This window comes from Mastigoproctus giganteus, chromosome 13 (genome assembly GCF_048544385.1).
Source record: "Mastigoproctus giganteus isolate SK-2022 chromosome 13, ASM4854438v1, whole genome shotgun sequence".
In the NCBI taxonomy this organism is placed as follows: domain Eukaryota; kingdom Metazoa; phylum Arthropoda; class Arachnida; order Uropygi; family Thelyphonidae; genus Mastigoproctus; species Mastigoproctus giganteus.
In genome coordinates, this window is record NC_143587.1 from 151,860,231 (window position 1) to 151,881,993 (window position 21,763).

At 37.4% G+C, this 21,763-nt stretch overlaps 1 protein-coding gene across 1 annotated transcript in view; it reads left to right on the forward strand.

Moving 5' to 3' along the window:
- The window catches only part of ari-2 (E3 ubiquitin-protein ligase ari-2), a 301,405-nt gene that overhangs the window by 59,656 nt on the left and 219,986 nt on the right, over window positions 1-21,763 (forward strand). The window contains exon 4 of the mRNA XM_090388043.1: window positions 9,225-9,375. Coding sequence (XP_090244169.1) covers window positions 9,225-9,375 — 151 coding nt within the window. The remainder of the gene's footprint in view (window positions 1-9,224; window positions 9,376-21,763) is intronic.

Sequence of the window (21,763 nt, forward strand, 5' to 3'; positions counted from 1 at the left end):
CCTTTTCTTGAAAAAAGTGTTCATTACTGACAGTCCTTGAGATTCTGCAAATTCCACAAGTCTTTCACCTCTTTCATTTCTTTCACCAATTCCAAAATTTCCTATAGTTCCCCTTTCTGCGCTGTTTTGTCTTTTTCCAACCTTAGCATTGAAGTCTCCCATAATAATAGTGTAGTGGGTTTTCTGCTCAACTAGAAGACTCAATTTCGGTGTACATTTCTTCAACCTCTTCATCATCATGGCTCGATGTTGGTGCATAAATCATTATAATCTTTAGCTTGTACCTCTTAGAAATCTTGAGTATTAGTCTTGACACTCTTGGTGATGTACTTTTGAATTCCAAAATGTTGTTTTTAAAATCTTTATGGACCAGAAATCCAACTCCACCTTCACTCCTTTCACTGTTTCCATTGGTGTACAGCAGATTTCCACTTGATAAACTTATAAGTGATTCATTTCTTCTTGTTTCAGCCAAACCGATGATATTCCAATTCACATTTTCTAATTCCTTTTCCAGCTCTAATATCCTGTCTTCACCGATGAGTGATCTTACGTTATAACAGGCCAAGTTCAGTTTCCGTGCATGGCAGCCTGGTCGTACCCAGAGGTTTTTAGCACCCTTTGCTTCCACTCTGATCCTCTTGCTGCCGTAAGAGGGCATACTTACATACATTTCTCGCTGCAGTAAGAGGGCATAAATACATACATTTCTCCTCAACTATATTTGAGGAGAAATTATGAAAAGCTCTTTCCTTGAGATATCCCCACTGTTGTTGATATCTATGAAATCCTATTGAACTGAATTGAAAACCATTACACTATCTGAGTATGCTGTGGAGTTACAACATTCTGAATCATGATGACTATATTTTTAAAAGGAGGTTGGATCAAATGATAACAGTAAATGCAGGATGGTGTATTCATTTATTAAAGATTTTCTTATGGAATGAGCTTTAGGGTTAAGAGTATGCCAAAACAGTTTATTTCCAACAAGAGGGCAAAAAAGCTGACAAAATAGCTGCACTACTATGCAAGTCTTAACATGTTTCCTAATCATGTTTTAAGATTTGAATATTTTGTGTGGCCTCCAAAGTCTCTTTGCTTCAGTGCGAATGACTGAAGAGATATCTGAAGGAAAGATCCTTTCATGATTATCCTTTGAATATTGCTGAGTTAGTGAAATTTTCATTTTTTTATGGGAAAATTTCAGCATAGATTAGAAAGCTGTGTGACTAATGGAGCATATTTATTGTACTTAGTTTAAGAACTAAAACTGCATTATTTTTAATGTTACAGTTATGTCGATTTATTCAACTGATACTGCAAAATAGAAATGTTTTCATGCCTCACCCTGAGGAAAGATGACAATTATCTCCTTCCAACTTCATTGTGAACTTAATATTGGGTGATAAGGTATTCAACAAAAAAAAAAAAAAAAAAAAAAAAATTGAAAAATTCTGAGTGATTCCCACAATATCATACATAAGACCATTCCAACTACAAATAGGATAGGGAGGTAATTTTTCCTCTCTTGGAAGGAAAACAATTTGGTCCAGTAGCTCAGCAGATAAGAAATCTTGTGAATATCAGCACCAAGGAGTTGTATCATGAACAAGTTCAGCTGCCCTTTCCCACAGAAGTATGGTACAGGGTTGCTAATGTGTGCTCCCCCATGAAATGTGGTTGATATCATTTGATGTGATATCCTCTTTGTTGTATTCCTATTCAGTTGTCTGAAGAATTTTAAATAATTTTAAAGGGTTGTCTATACAACAGATTGAAAGGCCATAAAGCTATGTTTAAATAAATATGAGGATAAGGCACACAAACATATGGTATAAAAGCAATTACAGCCGTAAACAAAAGAAAATTAGAGACGATCCAGCTTAGGATCTTGCTCATCATCTCCAGAGCATGCTGCATGGTCAGCTCACACATGCTGCAGGCCCTGGTGGAATCCATACCCTTGGATTTGGAAATCGTCCATTGTGGCTTGCTTTACCAACTATCAAGAGGAAAAAGTGTAACTTGTATTGGCTTCACCACCAACCTGACCAAAAATAGCAACACAGAAAAGAAACGGCATATCAACCGCCTCCAGCAAACCTGGGAGTCCCGATGGGCAGAATCAACCAAAGGTGCCATAACTCAGAAATTTATCCCAGATGTTACCCAAGTCTACCCCAACAGCTGGCCTGGTTTTCACCATGGCTCTACACCACCTTCCTACTAATGGGGCACAGCTCCTTCAGTGCCAAATTGTTGGAGTTCGCCATCAAGGAATCTCCATTATGCTATTGTGGCGATAACTATACATGGTCACACTAATGCATGATTGTCCCCTCTTTGAGGATATAAGATGCCATCTTATAACTAAAATATGCTTCAACCCAAAAGATCAGGAGCACCTTATTCTACAGGAGGAGGAGCATTACAGAGCACTCTTGCACTTTGCGCACAAGCTGTTCTCTCGACTAAGAGCAATATCGCAACTTCCCCCAGACCTAATGCTGGAATCCCAGCAACTCGACGTGACTATCGGAAGGGATAGAAAACCATGACTAACATGAGTGACACCACCCTACACTGACAACTATTAGTGTATTTGGTCTCACCCCAGGAACGACCTCTGGATGTGACAATTGCAACAGATAAACAACCACGAACATGACTACTGGATGGGAACATGACTACTGGATGGGAATTAGGAATGACCCATGGACGTGACAACTGAAACAGATGAAACATGATTGATTCAACCGAATGGGATCAAGATCCCATGAGTGACACCATTCGACCATCCAGATATATGGACCAGTGGCAGAAGTGACTTTGCCCCTGGTAGAACCTCTCGGACTGGATCACTGAACACCATTATTGTGACACCTATCTTAGACTTGCAGACTGATCATGCTGCTAAGCAGCACACTCCATATTGGCGACCTCTGCCAGCTCCCTTGCCTGGCCCTTTCCTCTCCCACCCCAGCTGGGGGAGGGGATGGCCCTGCTGTCTCTTCACCACACCCCATTCTTCCCTCTGGTGGAGTATGGACATGCCCCACTGATAACAATCTAGGGTCACCTTCCCTATCGACCTCATTCTTCTGACGTATCCCCCAATCTTCATTCTCCCCACCCCCACTATCTGTATGCAAGCTAATGCCTCATACACCAAAAATAACCATATCGAAATTGCACCATTGTCCCACCATTTTGGCCTTTCCAATCCCAGCGCAATCTTCCCATGCTGCATTTTTAAAAAAAATTATTTAATTTTTTATTTTTAGGTCCTAGCCACTGAAATCTCAGGAAACTAGGTGGCAGGACCTGCCAGAGTACCAAATTAAACTAGTGGGTACCTGGTCTGCCTCCATGGGGCAGAGTGTGGGCAACATTGGACCTCAACAGGGGTAGCAGTAATATGGGTAGCAGTAACCCCAGAGTAGCATATTAACTGGGTGGTGTTACACTCAGGGTAGTTGGAGAATAAAAAGGACCTGGGGTTGATTGTGCAATCAGATATGAAGTTTTCTGAGCAGTGCAAAAAGGCTGCAAGGGTAGCTCTTGGTGTCTTGTCAATGATGTACAGTAATTTTGCTAGCAGGAATAAGGGGGGGGTGATTGTTCCCTTGTATAAGGCAATGGTCAGACCACACCTTCAGTAGTATACAGGTCTGGAGGCCTCATTTTAGGAAAGATGTAGAGCTGCTGGAACAAGTACAGAGAAGGGCAACAAGATTGGTGAGTGGAACAAAGGGTTGGTGTTACCAGGAAGACTTAAGTTCTGCAAGTTGCAGCTTCTGGAGCCTAGGCACCTGCGAGGTGATCTAATTGAGTTGTATAAGGCCTTGAATGGATTGAGCAAGCTCAATGCTAATGGGATTCTTCCTTTTGCTCGGATTACTTACTTAAGGGGAGATAAATTCAAATTGAGAAAGACAATTGTAGAATAGACGTGCAGAAATTCGCCTTTATCCAGTGGGTAGTTGATAGATGGAACAAACTTCCATCTGTTGCAGTGGAGGTTAGCAACTTAAAAAAGTTCAAGGCAGAACTAGACAAACATTTAGAGTGAAAAGTGGGTGAAATGAGAAGGTTTTTATTATTTTTATTTTTTTTTTGGCTGATGCTATTAAAGCTTGCTCTCTTGCACCATATTCCTCTACTAATGCTAATGTCCTATAAATAGAGGAAGGAGGCTTCCATGGGAAATATACCCTACATGAGAAAATGTAATAATGTGGCATTACTAAATGTAATAATGTGTATAACCTCCATGCACAAGTACATGGCGGGTGACCATCCAGGTGTGAACCAACGTAAGCCGCCCACACCACATGGAGGAATGCTGCCCCTCTATGTTACCAGGCACTACTAGGTGGTAGATGACTCTCATCAACTGGTGCAATACCACCACTTTGCTTATTGGTTGGAGGCTTGAAGTGGTGGAACCCATGTTTAGTCTCTAGAGCTAAGTTCCGGTCAACCCTTCCCCATCTCTTCCATCATGCAGTATGATTGATGACTTTTGAGGTTATGATGAACATCGTGGTGAGATCCAATATTCCTTACATTTCGAGGGTACAGCTCTAAAACAGTGTTCGCAGGCCGGCTGCTAGTTAGTACACTGTACCGAACCTATTGGTAACTCTCTAGGAGGCTTCTGGATCAGCTAGTGTATAATCTTGCTACCTCTACTCTGCCAGATATTGACTGGAGGGAGTCCGAGCAGTGTGTATGCGGCGAGCATTGTCGAGGCCACGTTATGTCAAGGATCTGGGTATATTCTTACCATGTGTATGCCATATCCAAAAATTTCATAACTTCATACAGCATGTCCCACCCACTTTTTCTTACTGTTGAATTACACCACGAATTGTCAAACTAATAGAGCAAGCTTATCTGTGAAAAGATGTAAACCTCCCAAGCACTTCTTAATTCATTTCACAAATATACATGGTCTCAGTTCTAATCTCAACGATGTCCATTTCCACTTGCAGTCTGCCAAATCCCATGTACTTTTTCTGACAGAATCTCAGTTATCGGTTGATTCAACTACTGCTCATCTCAGATGCCCAAATTATTTGCTGTATGATTCTTTTTGCCTCAAAGGTGGTACTTGTGTATATGTCCATTCTGGTATTCCCTGTCAGAAACTTGGCAGTTTGGAATCTCCTCTCTTTGATCTTCTCTGGCTTAAAATCTCTCTACCTCATTGTGTCAAATTCATCTGTTGTCTCTACTGTTCTCCCAACTCCATTAATCACATGGAGCTCTTTGACTTCCTCTCTTTGCAACTTGACTTTCTCCAGTCCAACTTTCCTAACAGTGAGGTAATTTTCCTTGGTGATTTTAATGTTCACAACTCCAGCTGGCTTCTGTTTTCTAGTCACACCGACCCAGCTGGTTGAGATGCTGAGGCTTTTGCAGTTACTAATGATCTTGCACAGATTGTTCATTACCTACAAGAATACCGGACAGTCCTAATCATACAGCCAATACGCTGGATCTTTTTCTCACAAACAACCCTTCTAAGTACACGGTCAAAGTGAGAGGTCCTTTAGGCACTTCAGATCACAACTTGGTGATTGTCTCTTCTCCAATGGAACCTTTATCTCATGACTATTCCCAACCTCGTGTTGTTTGGCATTAAAAGAATGCAAAATGGGATGACCTGCGAGACTTCTTTTCCTTGGTCGGATTACTTTTTCAAAAGTTTTGATGTCAACATTTGTTCAGATTGTGTCAGTGAAATTATTCTTGTAGGAATGGAATCCTTTATACCACACTCCACTTTAAAATCCCGTCCTTTATCTAAACCTTGGTTTTCCAATAAATGTGCTAAGGCTGTTCGAGAGAAGAATGTTGCATATCGTAATTGGCTTGTTTCTAATTCTTCAGTTTCATTTTCTGCCTACACCAAAGCTCGCAACAATTATAAAGCAGTTATTAACCAGTCCAAACATGAGTTTGAACAGGCTACAAGTAGAAAACTTGCTTCTTGCCCTAATGGTAGCCGAGCATTCTGGTCTCTTGCCAAAGCTATTGGCCGCAACTTTTGCCCATCTCTGCTCCCACCTCTGTCCAAACCAGATGGTTCCGTTGTCACTTCAGCCAAGGATAAAGCTGACCTGCTAGCATCCCATTTTTCTTTCAACTCATGCATTAACGATCTTGGTAAAACACCTCCCACTATTCCCAACAGGCTCCATTCAGTGCCTCCTGTGGTCTTCCGTCAAAAGGATGTCAGAAGGATTTTGACGAATCTTGATGCTAAGAAAGCTCCATTTCCGAAGGTATTTCTCCACTTGTTCTCAAAACCTGTGCTCCTGAACTTACTCCTATTCTTTGCCGCCTTTTTTCACTTTCTTATTCCAAAGATGTTTTTCCTTCTGCTTGGAAATTTGCTCATATCCAGCCAGTTCCTAAAAAAGGTGACAAATCCCTCCCATCCAATTATCGTCCCATTGCAATTACTTCTCTTTCTAAAGTAATGGAGAAATCAATTAACCGCCAAATTTTAAACTACCTAGAAACCTTCCGTCTGATCAACGATCGCCAGTATGGATTCCGTCAGTGTCGATCCACTGGTGATATTCTGGCTTATGTTACCCATTTATGGACTAATTTAATGGAAAGGGTCGGTGAAACACAAGTAGTTGCTCTTGACATCTCAAAGGCTTTTGATCGTGTTTGGCATAAAGGTCTTCTAAACAAGCTTCCATCTTATGGTTTTGACAACTGTTTTTAGTAATTGGTTATCCAGTTTTCTCTCTGATCGCTCACTGAGGGTGATGGTAGATGGATCTCTGTCTTCTAACTTCTCCACTAATGCCGGTGTCCCCCAAGTTTCAGTTCTTTCCTCCACTCTTTTCCTCTTGTATATTAATGACCTTCTTCCATTAACTGGAAATCCTATCCATAGTTTTTCCGATGATAGCACATTGCATTCCACTTTCCATTTTGAGAAACCTTGTCCTGCACAATCAGCTTCAACTTCTCGAAAATCTGCTACGAATTCCTTAAATGCTGATCTTCAGGTAATTCTCCAGTGGGGCAAAGACAACTTAGTTGATTTCAACCCTTCTAAAACTCAGTCTTGTCTTATATCTTGCAAAAAGTATTCTTCTGCTCCTATGCTTATCTTTAGTGACACTGATTTCTAGGCAAAATGATATATCTCTTTTGGGGATTACCCTGACTTCTAATCTCTCTTGGCACGAACACGTTACAAATATTGCTTCTTCTGCATCTAAAAAACTTGGTTTTCTCTTTCGCTCTCGTCGTTACTTTTCTTCCACACAGCTGCTCACTCTGTATAAATCTCAAATCTGCCCTGCCATGGAATATTGTTCCCACATCTGGGGTGGTGCCCCCAAAACCTCTTTCAGGCTTCTTGATTCCATTCAAAAGAGGGCAGTTAGGTTAATTAATGACTCATCTCTAACAGAGTCTCTGCACTCGCTGTTTCATAGATGTACTGTTTCTGCTGCATGCCTCTTCTACAGATACTTCCATGGGCACTGTTCTTTTGAATTAGCTTCTATAATTCCTGTTCTCTCTTTCAAAACAGTCCGAACATGCTCTGCCAACATCCATTTACTGTCCAACTTCAAACTCAGAACCAACTTTTCATCTTCCTCGTTTATTCATTCAACTGCTGCTTTCTGGAACAATCTTCCTTCATACGTATTTCCTGAAAATTACAGTCTACAGAAGTTCAAGTCCAATGTCAACAAATATCTTCTTTCGTCTTCTCAACCACCAACCCAAGCACGGTACTAAGTATTATAGGTTCGAACACCTCTCGTGTTTGGGGTTTACATACATACATTACAATCTATGGCATGACGTTATAGGTAGAGTTGGTGTAATCAGATAGTGCTGGTGTCATAGATTAACTGTCAGGAGTGAGCAGATCAGATATAGTTTCTTTCTGTCCTACATCATGATTGTTTTTAAATTGCATGATGTAGCACTTTTGGTTTCATATTATAATTTGAATATTAATTAGGTGTTTTTTTTTTTTTTTTTTATATTTTAATTTACAGTTAGAATATTTAACTTCTCACTCCAAGGCCCTCTTAGGGATGGTTGATATGAGCTTGGAGTTCCTAAGTAATTCAGTTTATTAATTTATTTTCTTTTTCTTTTTTTTTTTTTTTTTTCAACTTTTGTGTTTTTTCTGTTTCCCAATCATTAGGCTATATAATGTTTAGGAGGCTTTCCCCCTATTCATTTTATTGCTTTTACTTCATGTAATTTTTACTTTTAGCTCTCTCTCTCTCTCTTTTTTCTCTCTCTCTCTCTCTTTCCTCTTTCTCTCTCTCATGCACACACACACAGTTCTCCTCCCCACCCCACCCCATGAAGTTTAGATATCAAGGGTTTACCAAGCCCATGATATAAGAGCTGGTTGTTCATGTTCTCTAGGAGCCCTTATTACTATGTCTGGTTGCTTACCAGTGATGGTGCCAATAGTACCCAAATAGCTCTCTGGGAAGTGGTGAAAATCTGGATAGTTATTGATAATTGTTAGGTTTTGTATATATTGATTAATTTGCCCATGTGTGTAAACTTGGAAGTGTATGGGGACAATAGCACATTTGAATATTTATACTCTTTTACTAGTAACAGTTTTCTGAACTGATTAAAAATATAGTGTAGTTGCATTCTTCTCAATGTGTACTTTGCTTTTAACTGCCAAAAGTTAAAGTAGACATACAAAATATCTATTCATTTTTAATTTCAAAATGGTAAAAGCTAAAAACATACTTTCAGCAATGTCGTGCCCATGGTAAGATAGACAAATGGATTTAAAGAACTTTGGTTCTCTGTGTTTGTGTTGGCAGAATTTATATAACATCTTTCAAAAAACAAATGAAATGTAAAACAATGTATGTAGCAATGTTCATAGAATATATGAAGGAATATTTTCATTCTAGTTTTCAAAAAAAAGTCCTCCCACTTTCCTTTTGTTTTCTCTATACTTTCTTGCATTTCATTTTTTTTTTTTTTTTCTTTCAAATAATTAAAATTGTACTATTCATTTAAATTAAGGTGTAACTGTTTTGATATGCAGTGTCAAAAATTAATGATAGGTAAGCAGCAGGCAGAGTAAAATTGTGTGAAATTTGAAAATTAGTAGCTTTGGAATTATGTGAATCTTGTTGACCACAATTTCATTTCAAACATATGATAATTACATTTTTCTACTCATGCAGGTTGCTCGTACAAGCAGGTGTGTTCAATGTTCTATATGTCTCCAACACTTCTCAGGTGACTTCTATCGTAGTTTGACCTGTGGTCATCCATTCTGTAAAGACTGTTGGGCTATGCATTTTGAAATCCAGATCACTCAGGGTAGATCAATAGGTAATTAGTAAGAGTTAAAATATTTAAAATAATATATATATATATATATATATATATATATATATATATATATATATATATATATATATATTCTCTGCTTGTGAAACTGATTATTGTATTATTCAATCCATAGTTATGATCCTTTCCTGGGAGTTTTACTATACCATTGAAGAATTACCAGATATCAGCTAAAATATGTAATAATTCCAGTGAGGGGGGAGACGGAAGATAGGGAAAAATTAGACAAACAACCCAACTAAACAGTATAATGTGATCTCAGAGAATTTATATATCTCCAAAATCCAATGTTATAACAAATATTTAAAAGTAAGATAGATTTTTGTCAAATTTAATTTAAAAATGGAAAACCATGGAAATTTTTACATGGATGATGTTTAGGATCCTCACGATATGGTTCTGCTAGCCTATTTAACATGATAAATAGCAGCAAAATTAAAAAAAAAAAAAATAATCCATCTTCCTAAAACAGATTACTGTATGATTAAAGTAAGGAAGGCTTGAATGGCTGTACTGATCAAAGGAGTATAGGCTGTACCTATACTCCTTTGAGTGGAGAAGTAATAGCAAATAAATGCAATTTAAATAGAAAACCAAAGAAAAGAAAATAAAACTGATCACCACTGTCTCATCTCTCTCAGGCATGGCTACAAGGCATCAGACAACATTTCAATTACTACACATGTCTATATTGTCTATGTTCATGTGATACTTCAATGTTCAAAGCAGACTGAGCTGCTTTCAACATTGATGTATCATATGAACATAGACAATATAGACATGATCCACCATATGAACATGGGGGGAAATGACTGCTGGAATTGAATTGTGACATTTAATATACATATTACATATACAGGGAACCCATATCGTATAACATGGTAGTTAGGTTCCTATAAAATATCGTGCATACACTTTTTTTTTTTTATAACTATCAGAAACTTAATTTTTATTAAAAATAGTAATAACTGAACAGATGTCTTAAAAACTGTAATACATATATGTCAGATAATGTGCGTTCATTTAATTTTCTTCCTCTTTGCTGCTAAACACACTCGAACGAGAACGTTTTCTCTCTTGCAGAATATTTTCACCTTCTGAACTTTATTCTGTATAAAAAATTCTGTATTTATTCTGATAGATCTTGGTAAATTTCATATGATATGGAATGGTATGGTTTGTAAATATAACGGTAGTGTATTTTTGAAGCTCCCTTTTGAACTTTGTCCTCCTTTCAGTCGAAGGTAAAAAAAAAAAAAGGTAAACTGCAGCCATTATCAATCCGCTGCAGTCTTCTCAACAATTCATGCTGAGGGAAATGGACCATAATCTGGTCCAGTGTGGGTTGGCAGATCGGCCGTATTTAGCAGTCCAGGGCTCGAATCCCGGTCTACTCAGTGTATCCTATTGCACTCCCACTCCTGACCACTTGGCTACTGAGGCCGGAGGTCACTTTGAAGGATCTGCATTCAAAAAATAAGATTCCGATTGCTCCTCTAAGTTTATGCCTTCCCGTATGCTTTTTAGTGTAAAATTTGGAACTTCAGAATTTATCTGTGCTATCATCCTCTGAATTGATTTGATTTACCTCCTATTGATTTCCACCAAATCCACTTTGTCAGCTTCTTTTTCTACCAGTAATTCTTGAAAGCCTTTAGTAGTCATATCATCAAAACCTTTCCCTCCTACTGATTTAGCAAGTTCTGCTATTGCACCGATTCCATTTTATGGCAGTTCGACCATATTTTTTGAATGAACTGATTCTGGCCATACATTTTTCAGGACACATTTAATGTTTAATTCTTTGAGCAATAAAGCTATGATTCCAGTACAGTCCAACAATTGAAAAATATATGTTTTGAATGGTGTTCTTTTTACTTTTCTTAGGCATAATTTAGGGCTGGAATTTAATTCACAAGAAAGAAATTATTCCAATACAGTTCTTAAGAACAAAGTTTAGTAATACATACCTGGCAAAATTTATAAACGATCAGATAAAAGTCAAAATGATCTTACAAAAACCTTAAAAGTCATGAACTGCACACTTCGAAGTCAATTTTTTATAGTCTCAAAGAAGCAGAAATTCAATAGCACAAAGTCTTCAGTAGTCATATCCTCAAAACCTTTCCCTTCTACTGACTTAGCAAGTTCTGCTATTGCACTGATTCCATTTTATGTCGGTTCTATCATATTTCCTGAATGTACTGACTCAGGGATTTCCCAAAAAAATAAAATATGGGGATTTCCCTTTTTTTTGTGCATAGCCCAGTGGCTATGCACAAAAAAAAAGAATGGAAATGTTGAAAAATTACATCCAACATAGCAAAGTTTTCCCCACACAAAAACTCAATACCATTTTATGGAAGGTTTGCTGAAATTCTCTAACCGTGTTAGAGCGAAATTGCCTTATATAAGTACCGTGTTGTGCAAGGATTACTGCAATTTATCAGTCATGTTAGAGTAAAACCATGTTGTAGAAGCACTATGTTATACGATGATTGCCTGTATTTGATTGCAAATATGGAAAACTGCCTTTAGGTCCTAAATTTAATATTCATACATTTATATATAAGAATTTATATTTATATATGAAGTCAAAACTCATTACAGCAATTCTCTTCCAGCATATTATTATGCCCAGTGTTGTAGGTCCCACCTTCCCATAAACCTAATGCTATTTTACATTTGTTATAGCAACCTTGAAAGACAAACAAATTCTGCATAACAAACAGGAATTTCCAATACTGTACCTTGTTTTTTTTTATTTTTTCATTACAATATTCATGTTTCAAAATGAAAGGATATTGAAGGTAATGACTAGCTTGCAGGCTGACTGAGAAATCACATGATTTTCCATGCACGTTGACAGTTTCTCTTGTTTGTTAGAATAATGAAATTAACTTCAACTAGAAGTTCATTTCATTATGTAGTATGTATAGATTGTATGTTTATTGATATGGCTCCCACAAAGTAGGTAGCTTTGCAAATTGCAGGCAATATTAAGATTTTACAGACTGTAGGTAATGGCATGCATTTTAGGACCAAATCCCTAAGAGGTACACTGATCACCATTCTGAAAAATCAAAAAGATTGAAATCTTAGGGAAATCTTCCACATCAGGTAGTATAAGATCACGAAAGGCAATATCTGGATCTTGAAAAGGTAACTTTTGGAATGACTAATGATGATGCATGCCACAAGAGTTCCTGTGAACAAAAATCTTTTATAAAAACAGAGGCCGAATCGTTTGCACGTCGGATGAATACTGAAGTATTTTGGTGGATGGTTCCAGAAATTTAAGACTCATAATGGGCTCTCTATCAAAGGGAGTGTGTAGTAAAAGTGCAACTGTCAACACCGACACTACAAAGGAATAGGAGGAGGACAGTTTAAAAAATGATTTGTTGACATGACCAGAATGACATCTTCAATGCCTTTAAGTTGCTGTTGGATAAAACACTTTCATTTAAAGGTAAACATGTCTGACACTGAGTAACATCCTCTCTTAATTGTTGGGAATGTCAGAAACTCTGATGTATTAGTATTAGTAACGGCCGTATGGTGCAAGAAAGCCTATGGCTTATGCTGCACCAGCCAAAAAAAAAAAAAAAAAAAAATCCGAACAAAACAATGATAAAAACAAAAATTAAATAAATAAATAAATAATAATAATTAATAAATAAATAAAAATAATAAAATGAAATTAAAAATTAAATAAAAAGGAAATTAATCCTATCATCATATGCGCTTCCCTTACCCGAAAGTACTATCCAGATGACCTTTGACTTTCCCCAAACTGTCGGCCTCTACCACCCATGAAGGCAACTTATTCCAGTAATTTATAACTCGCTGGCTAAAATAAAACTTCCTGCAGTCCAATCTAAACATTTCCCCGCGTAACTTGAATTTATGTCCCCTAGTTCTAGCATCATTTATAATCTTGAAAATTTTGTCCTCATTCATTTTACTGATGCCTCTCAGAGCCTTAAACACCTCAATCAAATCTCCTCTAAGGTGTCTAGTTTCCAAACTCTGCAACCCACATATTCAAAGTCTTTCTTCATAAGGACGCCCTTTTGCCGATCTCACCAGGCGAGTTACCCTTCTTTGCACCCTTTCAAGAAGCTCGATGTCTTTCTTTAGGTGCGGTCTCCATACTTGAACACAGTATTCCAAGTGTGGTCTAACATAAGCCTTATATAATGGGATTATCACGTCCCTATCTCTACTTGCAAAAGTTCGATAGATCATCGATAGGACACAATGGGCCTTCCTTGCAACCTGTTTACAATGCTCAGAGAATTTCATGTCTGACCGTATCGTAACACCCAAGTCCCTTTCCTCCAGTACTGGGTTTAGTTGAACTCCACCAAGTGAATAAGTTATTTTGGGATTACTGTTTCCCAGGTGTAATACCTTACACTTTGTTGGATTAAAGCACAGCTGCCATTTTTCTGACCATTCTTGAAGTCTATCTAGGTCTCTCTGAAGAAGCTCAGCTTGACAGTGATCATTAACTACTCTACCAATTTTAACATCATCTGCAAATTTAGACATCACGCCCTCTATCCCTTCATCAATGTCGTTTATGAAAATTAAAAACAACAGTGGTCCTAATACTGATCCTTGGGGAACCCCACTTCTTACATCAACCCAATCTGAGGAATAGCCATTTATCACAACCCTCTGCCTCCTGCCCTGAAGCCATCCTTCTATCCATCTAAGGATTTTCCCAGTGATTCCAACCTGTTCCAGCTTATAAAGCAACCGCTCATGTGGGACTGAGTCAAAAGCTTTGCTGAAATCTAAATAAACAATGTCGAAATTATTCCCTAAATCCAGCTTGTGAGTGACCCTTTCGAAATAGCGAACCAGATTTGTTAAACATGATTTTCCCTTTACAAAACCATGCTGAGTATCCTTGAGAATTTCAATTCGATCCAAATGATCCTGAATTCCACCCTCGATCAATGCCTCCATGATTTTCCCTACTACTGAAGTCAGACTGACAGGTCGATAATTTCCCACTTCACTTTTAGAGCCACCCTTATGTATGGGAGATACATTTGCACTTTTCCAATCCAAGGGAATCTCCCCAGAGTCTAGTGATGCTCGCATAACCAGCCTCAGTGGTTCAATGCACTCGCTTGCCGCCTCTCTCAAGATTATAGGGTATATTCCATCAACTCCAGGAGCCTTACTAGTCTGTAGGCTTGAAAGTTTTTTCATTAAATAATCTTGCGAAATTTCAATATCATTAATTACATATTTTTTAACTTCGCTCCCACAATTTCCCATTGCCACAAAAGGCTTTTCATTTGTAAATATCGATGCAAAATAACTGTTGAGTTCATCTGCAACGGCAGCTGGTGTATTTATTACTATCCCCTTTCCCTTACGTAAAGGTCCGATCTGGTTTGTCCTGCTCTTCTTGGCATTTATATATGTGAAGAATTCTTTATCCCCCCCTCTTTGCTCTGTTTGCTAGTGATTTCTCATAAACTGCCTTTGCCTGTCGAACCTTTTCTGTGGCTCTATTACACATCACCTTGTAGCTGTTATAGGCTTCAGTACTTTTTATTGCTCTGTAACGTTTCCATGCCACCTTTTTCTGCTCAAGTAATGTGGCAACTTCACTATTCATCCAACTTGGAACCCTTCTCGTGGAGTATTTTTTTAATGGTATATACGCATTCAAGGCATCTGTGATTAATGTTTTAAAAGCGTACCACAGTTCAATTGTATTCATTCTCTGCGCGATATCTACCCAGTTAATAGAGGCCATGTAGTACCTTAAGGCATCGTAATTTCCTTTTCTGGAATTAAAACCCATTCCTTTGCCTTTTACTTCTGCTACCTCTCTCGTCATCATCCACCGTAGAACTCCGTGGTCACTTCCTGCTGCTGGTTCCTCTACTGTCAGCCCTGTTATGTCATCTGATTCATGTGTGATGATGAGGTCTAGGATATTCTTTTCTCTAGTACTTTCCCTGACATGTTGATACAAATAACAGTCATCTAGTTGATTTAAAAATTTTGTTCCCCATGTCGAGTTTCCTTCCCATTTACTCCAATCAATTAGAGGCAAATTGAAATCACCCATAATAAGGCATTGACGCTTACTTGCCCATTCCATTTGCATGTAGAGGCTTTTGTCATAGTCTTCACAATCACCTGGTCTGTAGATTACGCCTACTCGCATTGTATTAAGGTTTGAAGACTATGTTTTAAGGTTTGAAGACTATGCTGACTATGTATTGAACTAATCAAAAGTCTTGGATACCACAAAAATCTATGAAGGATAGATCAGTGGCTTAGATTGAAAAATGAGCAGGGGGAATAGAAAAATTTTGCTGTTTGTGGATAACTACACCCCTCATTGCCAAATGAATGGCTTATTTTGTAGTTAAGTACTATCACTTAATATGACAATCATTCTTCATTTACTTGATCAAGTGAATCAAAGTTGTAATCAAAGGCTTTAAGGAAAACTATTGCAGAATGCTATTAAACAAAATTGTGCTGTCTGAGAAGGAAAAAATAATGTGAAATCAACCTGCTTTTGGCACAGTCAGCATGGGATGAGGTTGGCAAAAAACTGATCACCAATTGCTTCAAATGCAATGGATTTTGAATAAATGATTCAGCAAATGAAGCTTCTCATGCTTCCACCATTAATTGTGTTGATTTATCCAATAATAGCGAAGACATTTTTGATGATGTGTGCCATTGCCTAAACATACAGGGACTGTGCTGGAGTGGATATGGACATTTCATGTTTCAGAATATTTCACAAATGAGAGAGAAAGAGAGCATGAGCATAAAGATTTTTTTCTAATTCTGTTGTGGAGATTGCTATAAAGAGCTTAGACTTTTTTACACACACACACACACACACACACACACACACACACACACACACACACACACACACACACACACACACACACACAAGTAATTGCAAGTTAGAACTTATGTATCTATATGGATGGTATGATGTTGAGGTGTTTTTTGTGCAGGAGATGCCAACTTAAAGGAAGTAAAGAAAGGAAAGTAGAAATATAAGAAAAGAGGGATTTAAAAGCTGAAAGAAGGTAAAAAAATAATAAGGTATGCAATAATTACAAGAAAGATAATATCTACATAGTTAAATAATGTGCTTCCAGTTTGCCTGAGTGTTAGAATTCTTCCCTTCACTTTTCTTTCTGCTTCATAGACTTTCTTCTGCTAACTTGCATATTACAGTTGTTATGAAAAGCATAGTGGTGTCTATGATCACTTTCCTGAATGCTTCTTATTTAGAATTTTTTGTTGGTAACATCATCAATTGGTCCCATAGAATTTAAAAACTATCTGAGACCACTCTAAGTCTTTATTATGAAAGCAAAAGCCTTTCCCTTTACCCTTGACAGTAGTTAAGTCTTTAATTAAATTCTAGATTAGTACACTGTGTCCTATACCTTTAGGTGTCTCCGTAGCCAGGTGGGAAGGAGCAGCAGTGTGTAGCACATGCTTCTTGATTATACTGGGGTTCGAGCCCGTCACCACCAAATACGGAGGATGCGGAAAGGTCAGGGAATGACCACCGCATATTCCCGGAGAAATATGGCCTTAGTTGCTAATGCTCCTAAAAAAAAACCAAATCTATACCTTTACTGGTTTGAATTTGCTTTTCCCCTGTACATTATTCTACTTAGATATGTTAATGATTTATATGCTCAATTGTCCAAATTTTCTTATTGTTTTTTTTTTTTTCCATCTGTATCCCCCAGGAACTTACACTGGAAAAAAACTCAATTTTGTAACCAAAAAGCCAATTATTTGGACTTGGACATTAATATTAATAATGGACATACAATTATTAACCTTTTTATTAAATGTGACTCCTTTAATTTTGATGTTCTTAACTTTACACATTGGCTATCTAATATTCCCAAAAGTGTTCATTATCATATCATTCTTTCTCAGTTTATCAGGATTGCAACTATTTGTAGGAATTTCAAGGTAATTTTTTAAAATTTATAATGTCCTCATAAAAGTGATATCTGATTATATTTGTATTAATCAAATTCTTAACTGGCTTGCATTTTCATTTTTGCAAATTATATTTACTATTATCCCTTTTTGGGCTATGTTGTTGGATTTCTAGATTGTTCAATTAATTTTTTTTCCCCATCTCATTTACTGGGTTTGTATATTCTGTGTTATGCCTAGTCATTGCAGGGATCCTACAACATAGAAAGCCTGTACCTCTGAATGTATTATGCAGAATACTTGTACTTGAATACAGATTTCTGTACCTTTGACCACCTTTATTATTATTTTTTTTTATACCATTATTCTCTCGTAACCATCTTTAAATTCATGAATCTTACTCTCAGAATGGCATTCAAGGTCCTTTCTTAGGAACAGGATTTGCATCCCAAACTGCCTGAGCCATCCCATTTATTCTATATTTTCTTTACTCTCCTTTTTATTTCTCATGAGTGATTAATCATACGAACATGTATTAAGAAACTTTATTCTTCCTATACTACCATTTCCCCCCCCCCCTTTACAAAGTTTTAGCAACCTTTTTCTTGCTAATTTGTACTGTACTTATTTCTTTTTCCCTTCTGTGTTGTATTTATCTCGAATTTAACTTTATTTTTATTATTATTGTTTTTTTTTTATTTATTTTTTTTACTGCTTGAGGTCTCTTCTGTCTTATTCTTATATTCTAGACATTTCTAGGGCACTTTGTTTTAGTTTTGGTTTCGGGTTGAGCTAGTGACACTGTTGGTCAGGTAAGCTGTTTTTCTGTCTTGCCCATACATTTCCCTTGCTCCTCTGTCAAATCAACAATGAACCACATCTTGGCAATATTTTTTCCCTGTATTTATATCAATTTGGCCATTTCCTTTTATATTTCAAATTCTTAATTTTTTAATTGTACATTGCATTGACATGTGCTTTGCATCAGAAAAGCTCTATTGTTGTCTTTTCTTGCAATTCTGATGGTTGACTAAATTATTATGTCATCAGGTGTGTGTGTGTGTGTGTGTGTGTGTGTGTGTGTGTGTGTGTGTGTGTGTGTGTGTGTGTGTGTGTGTGTGTGTGTGTGTGTGATATATGACAATATATTTTTATTTTATTTGTACATTTATGTATAATCATATATATATATATATTAAAATAAAATTTAAATATGCAGCCATCGTCAATCCACTGCAGGATGAAGACCTCCTCAACAAGTCGTGCTGAGGAAAATGGACCATAATCCAGTGTTCTCCCCAGAAAATTTTGCCAGCCGCGTGGCATTATGAAGTAGCTGGGTGGGTTAGTGTAATACTTCGCAATATTATAAAATTTTATAAAATTATAAAATCTTATAAATGTTACTTAAATGATCCAGAGCAAAAATTAATTGCATAATTTAACATTTATATGCTCCTGTCGCATTGACCTTGATCACATAGTATGTTCGAATTAATATTGATCAAGAGCAGTGAGCAGACCACACTTTTACTGCGAGAATCGCTTAAATTTTAGCCGGGCGGTCAGTTAAATTCACTGGGCAGCGTGCCCATTTGATAGGTCCTGGGGAGGACACTGATAATCTGCCATGCTGGTCCAGTGCAGGTTGGCAGCTCAACTGTATTTTTAGCAGTCAGGGTTTTGAACTCCCTGCTTACTCAAAGAGTGTATTATTAAATTCCTGCGCATGACCAGGATTGCGTGCACACACCATAATTTCTTTCATTTCCTTACTCTTTTTTTTTCATTTCTTTATTCTTTTGATGTCTTTACCCTTTTTCTATATTTCTTTGCCCTTTTATTATCACTTATATATACATTCATTATGCTCATTTTGTACTTGACAAGAGCCACTTTGTCAGTGGCCCTCGTCTATAAATATTTTTTCTTAAGAAAATACAGTATAATCCAGCGAATGTATTTAATAACACAATAAATACAATAAGATACAGTAGAAGCTTTCAAAGCTGTCGAGTCTCTTTATCAACTCCTGATAAAGAGTCCCTTTATCAACAGTTGATAAAGAGACTCGACAGCCTCGAAAGCTTCTACTGTATCTTATTGTATTTATTGTGTTATTAAAGACATTCGCTGGATTATACTGTATTTTCTTAACCATGGACCCCAGTATACCAGGCCCTTTCGTGATAATATTTTTTCTTTTTTTTTTTCCCATTTTTTACTTTCTTCTATTTCCCCTTATACATTATTTTCTAATATTAGCATTAGTAATGGCATGTGATGTGAGAAAGCAAGCTTGTACAGCATTAGCCAAAAAAAAAAAAAAAAAAAATCCCTTCCCATTTCACCTAACCATTTGCTCCAAAAGTTTGTCCACTTCTTCTTTGAATCTATTTAAGCTATCAACTTTCACAGTGACAGATGGAAGTTTGTTCCAGCAGTCAACCACTCGCTGGCTAAAAGCAAATTTCCGCATACCTATTCTGCAACTGTCTTTCTCCAATTTGAATTTATGCCCCTCAAGTCGGGGTTCGAGCCTGTCACCACCAAATACGGAGGATGCGGAAAGGTCAAGGGAATGACCACCGCATATTCCCGGAGCAATATGGCCTTAGTTGCTAATGCTCCTAAAAACCAAATAACAAACAAACAGCCCCTCAAGTACGTAATCTGAGCACGAGGAAGAATCCCATCAGCATTGAGCTTGCTCAAACCATTCAAAGCCTTATATACCTGAATCAAATCACCTTGCAGGTGCCTAGTCTCCAGATGCTGCAGTTTGCAGAACTTAAAGGCCTTTTTTGGTAAGATCACCCCTTTGTTCCCCTCACCAATCTCATTGCACTACTCTGAACTCGTTCCAGCAGCTGTACATTCCTCCTAAAATGAGGCCTCCAGACCTGTATTCAGTACTCAAAGTGTGGCCTGACCATTGCCTTATACAAAGGGATGATGAAGGCGCCTCCGTAGCCAGGTGGGAAGGAGCAGCAGTGCATAGCACACGCTTCTTGATTGACCGGGGTTCGAGCCCGTCACCACCAAATACGCAGGATGCAGAAAGGTCGGGGAATGACCACCGCATATCCCGGAGCAATATGGCCTTAGTTGCTAATGCTCCTAAAACCAGATAACAAACAACAAACAAACAAAGGGATGATTACCTCCTTATCCCTGCTAACAAAGTTCCTATATATCGTTGACAAGACCCCACGAGCTGCTCTGGCAGCTTGTCTGCGCTGCTCTGAAAACTTCACATCTGACAGCATAACTACCCCTAGGTCTTTCTTCACTACCCTGAGTGTAATCCCACACAGTTGGTATGTTACCCTAGGGTTACTGCTACCCATGTGCAGTACTTCGCATTTGTGTGCGAATGTTAAACTTCAGTTGTCACTTCTCAGCTCATCTGCCCAACTTTTCTAGATCCTGTTGCAGCAGCATACTGTCATTAACAACCCTGCCAACCTTTCTAACATCTGCAAACTTGGACATTAAGCCTGATATACCTTCATCAATGCCATTGATAAATATAGAACACAACAATGGGTCCAACGCCGAACCCTGGGTGTTTCCACTAATAACATTAGTCCACAAAAAGCAGTGTCCATTAATTATCGCTCTCTGTATTCTCCCACTCATTCTCCCTTTATCCATAGCAGCAACTTGCCCTTAATTCTATACTGCTCAAATTTTTATAGCAGTCTTTTATATGCAATATCAAAAGCTTTCCTGAAATCCAAGTGTGTGATATCAAAACTATTTTTTGCATCCAGTATAGCATATCATATATTGATGTATCCATTGCATAGCATAGGGATCACCATTTTGGCCATTGCAGTTTCCAGATTTAAATTTAATTTTCATTTTTATTATCATTATTATTACTTTTATTACTTGCCTTGGTTTAGCTGTACAAATCATGATGTCCCAGATGGATGATTATCATGGTTGTTGTCTCCTGATGAAATTTTCTGTAACATTCCATCTTCCCTTCAGTACTGATGATTGATATCTGCCAGTCTCTGGATTTATGATGGAGAATTTCTTTTTTTTAACTCAATATGCCATTTTCAATCTCACTGTTTTATTATAGTCGGTGAGGATTACTCCATATTCTCTCTATCTTTTTTTCTTTCCATGAAAAATAAATAAAACAGTGTTAAAATTGTATTTTTTTTTTTTTTTAATTTTTCAAATTTCTGCTTATTTTCATTAATGACTTGGCCATCAGGTGTGCTGTGGTAACATACATTGCAAAATAGAAATGAGCCTTAATAGTATTGTTCCCTGTAGTGTGTGATATTTCATTTGACTTTGTGGTGCAAAACTGATTGGCAGTATCTTTCAGTAAGTTGCCAAATAAATACAATGTAAAATTTCATAAGATGTATAT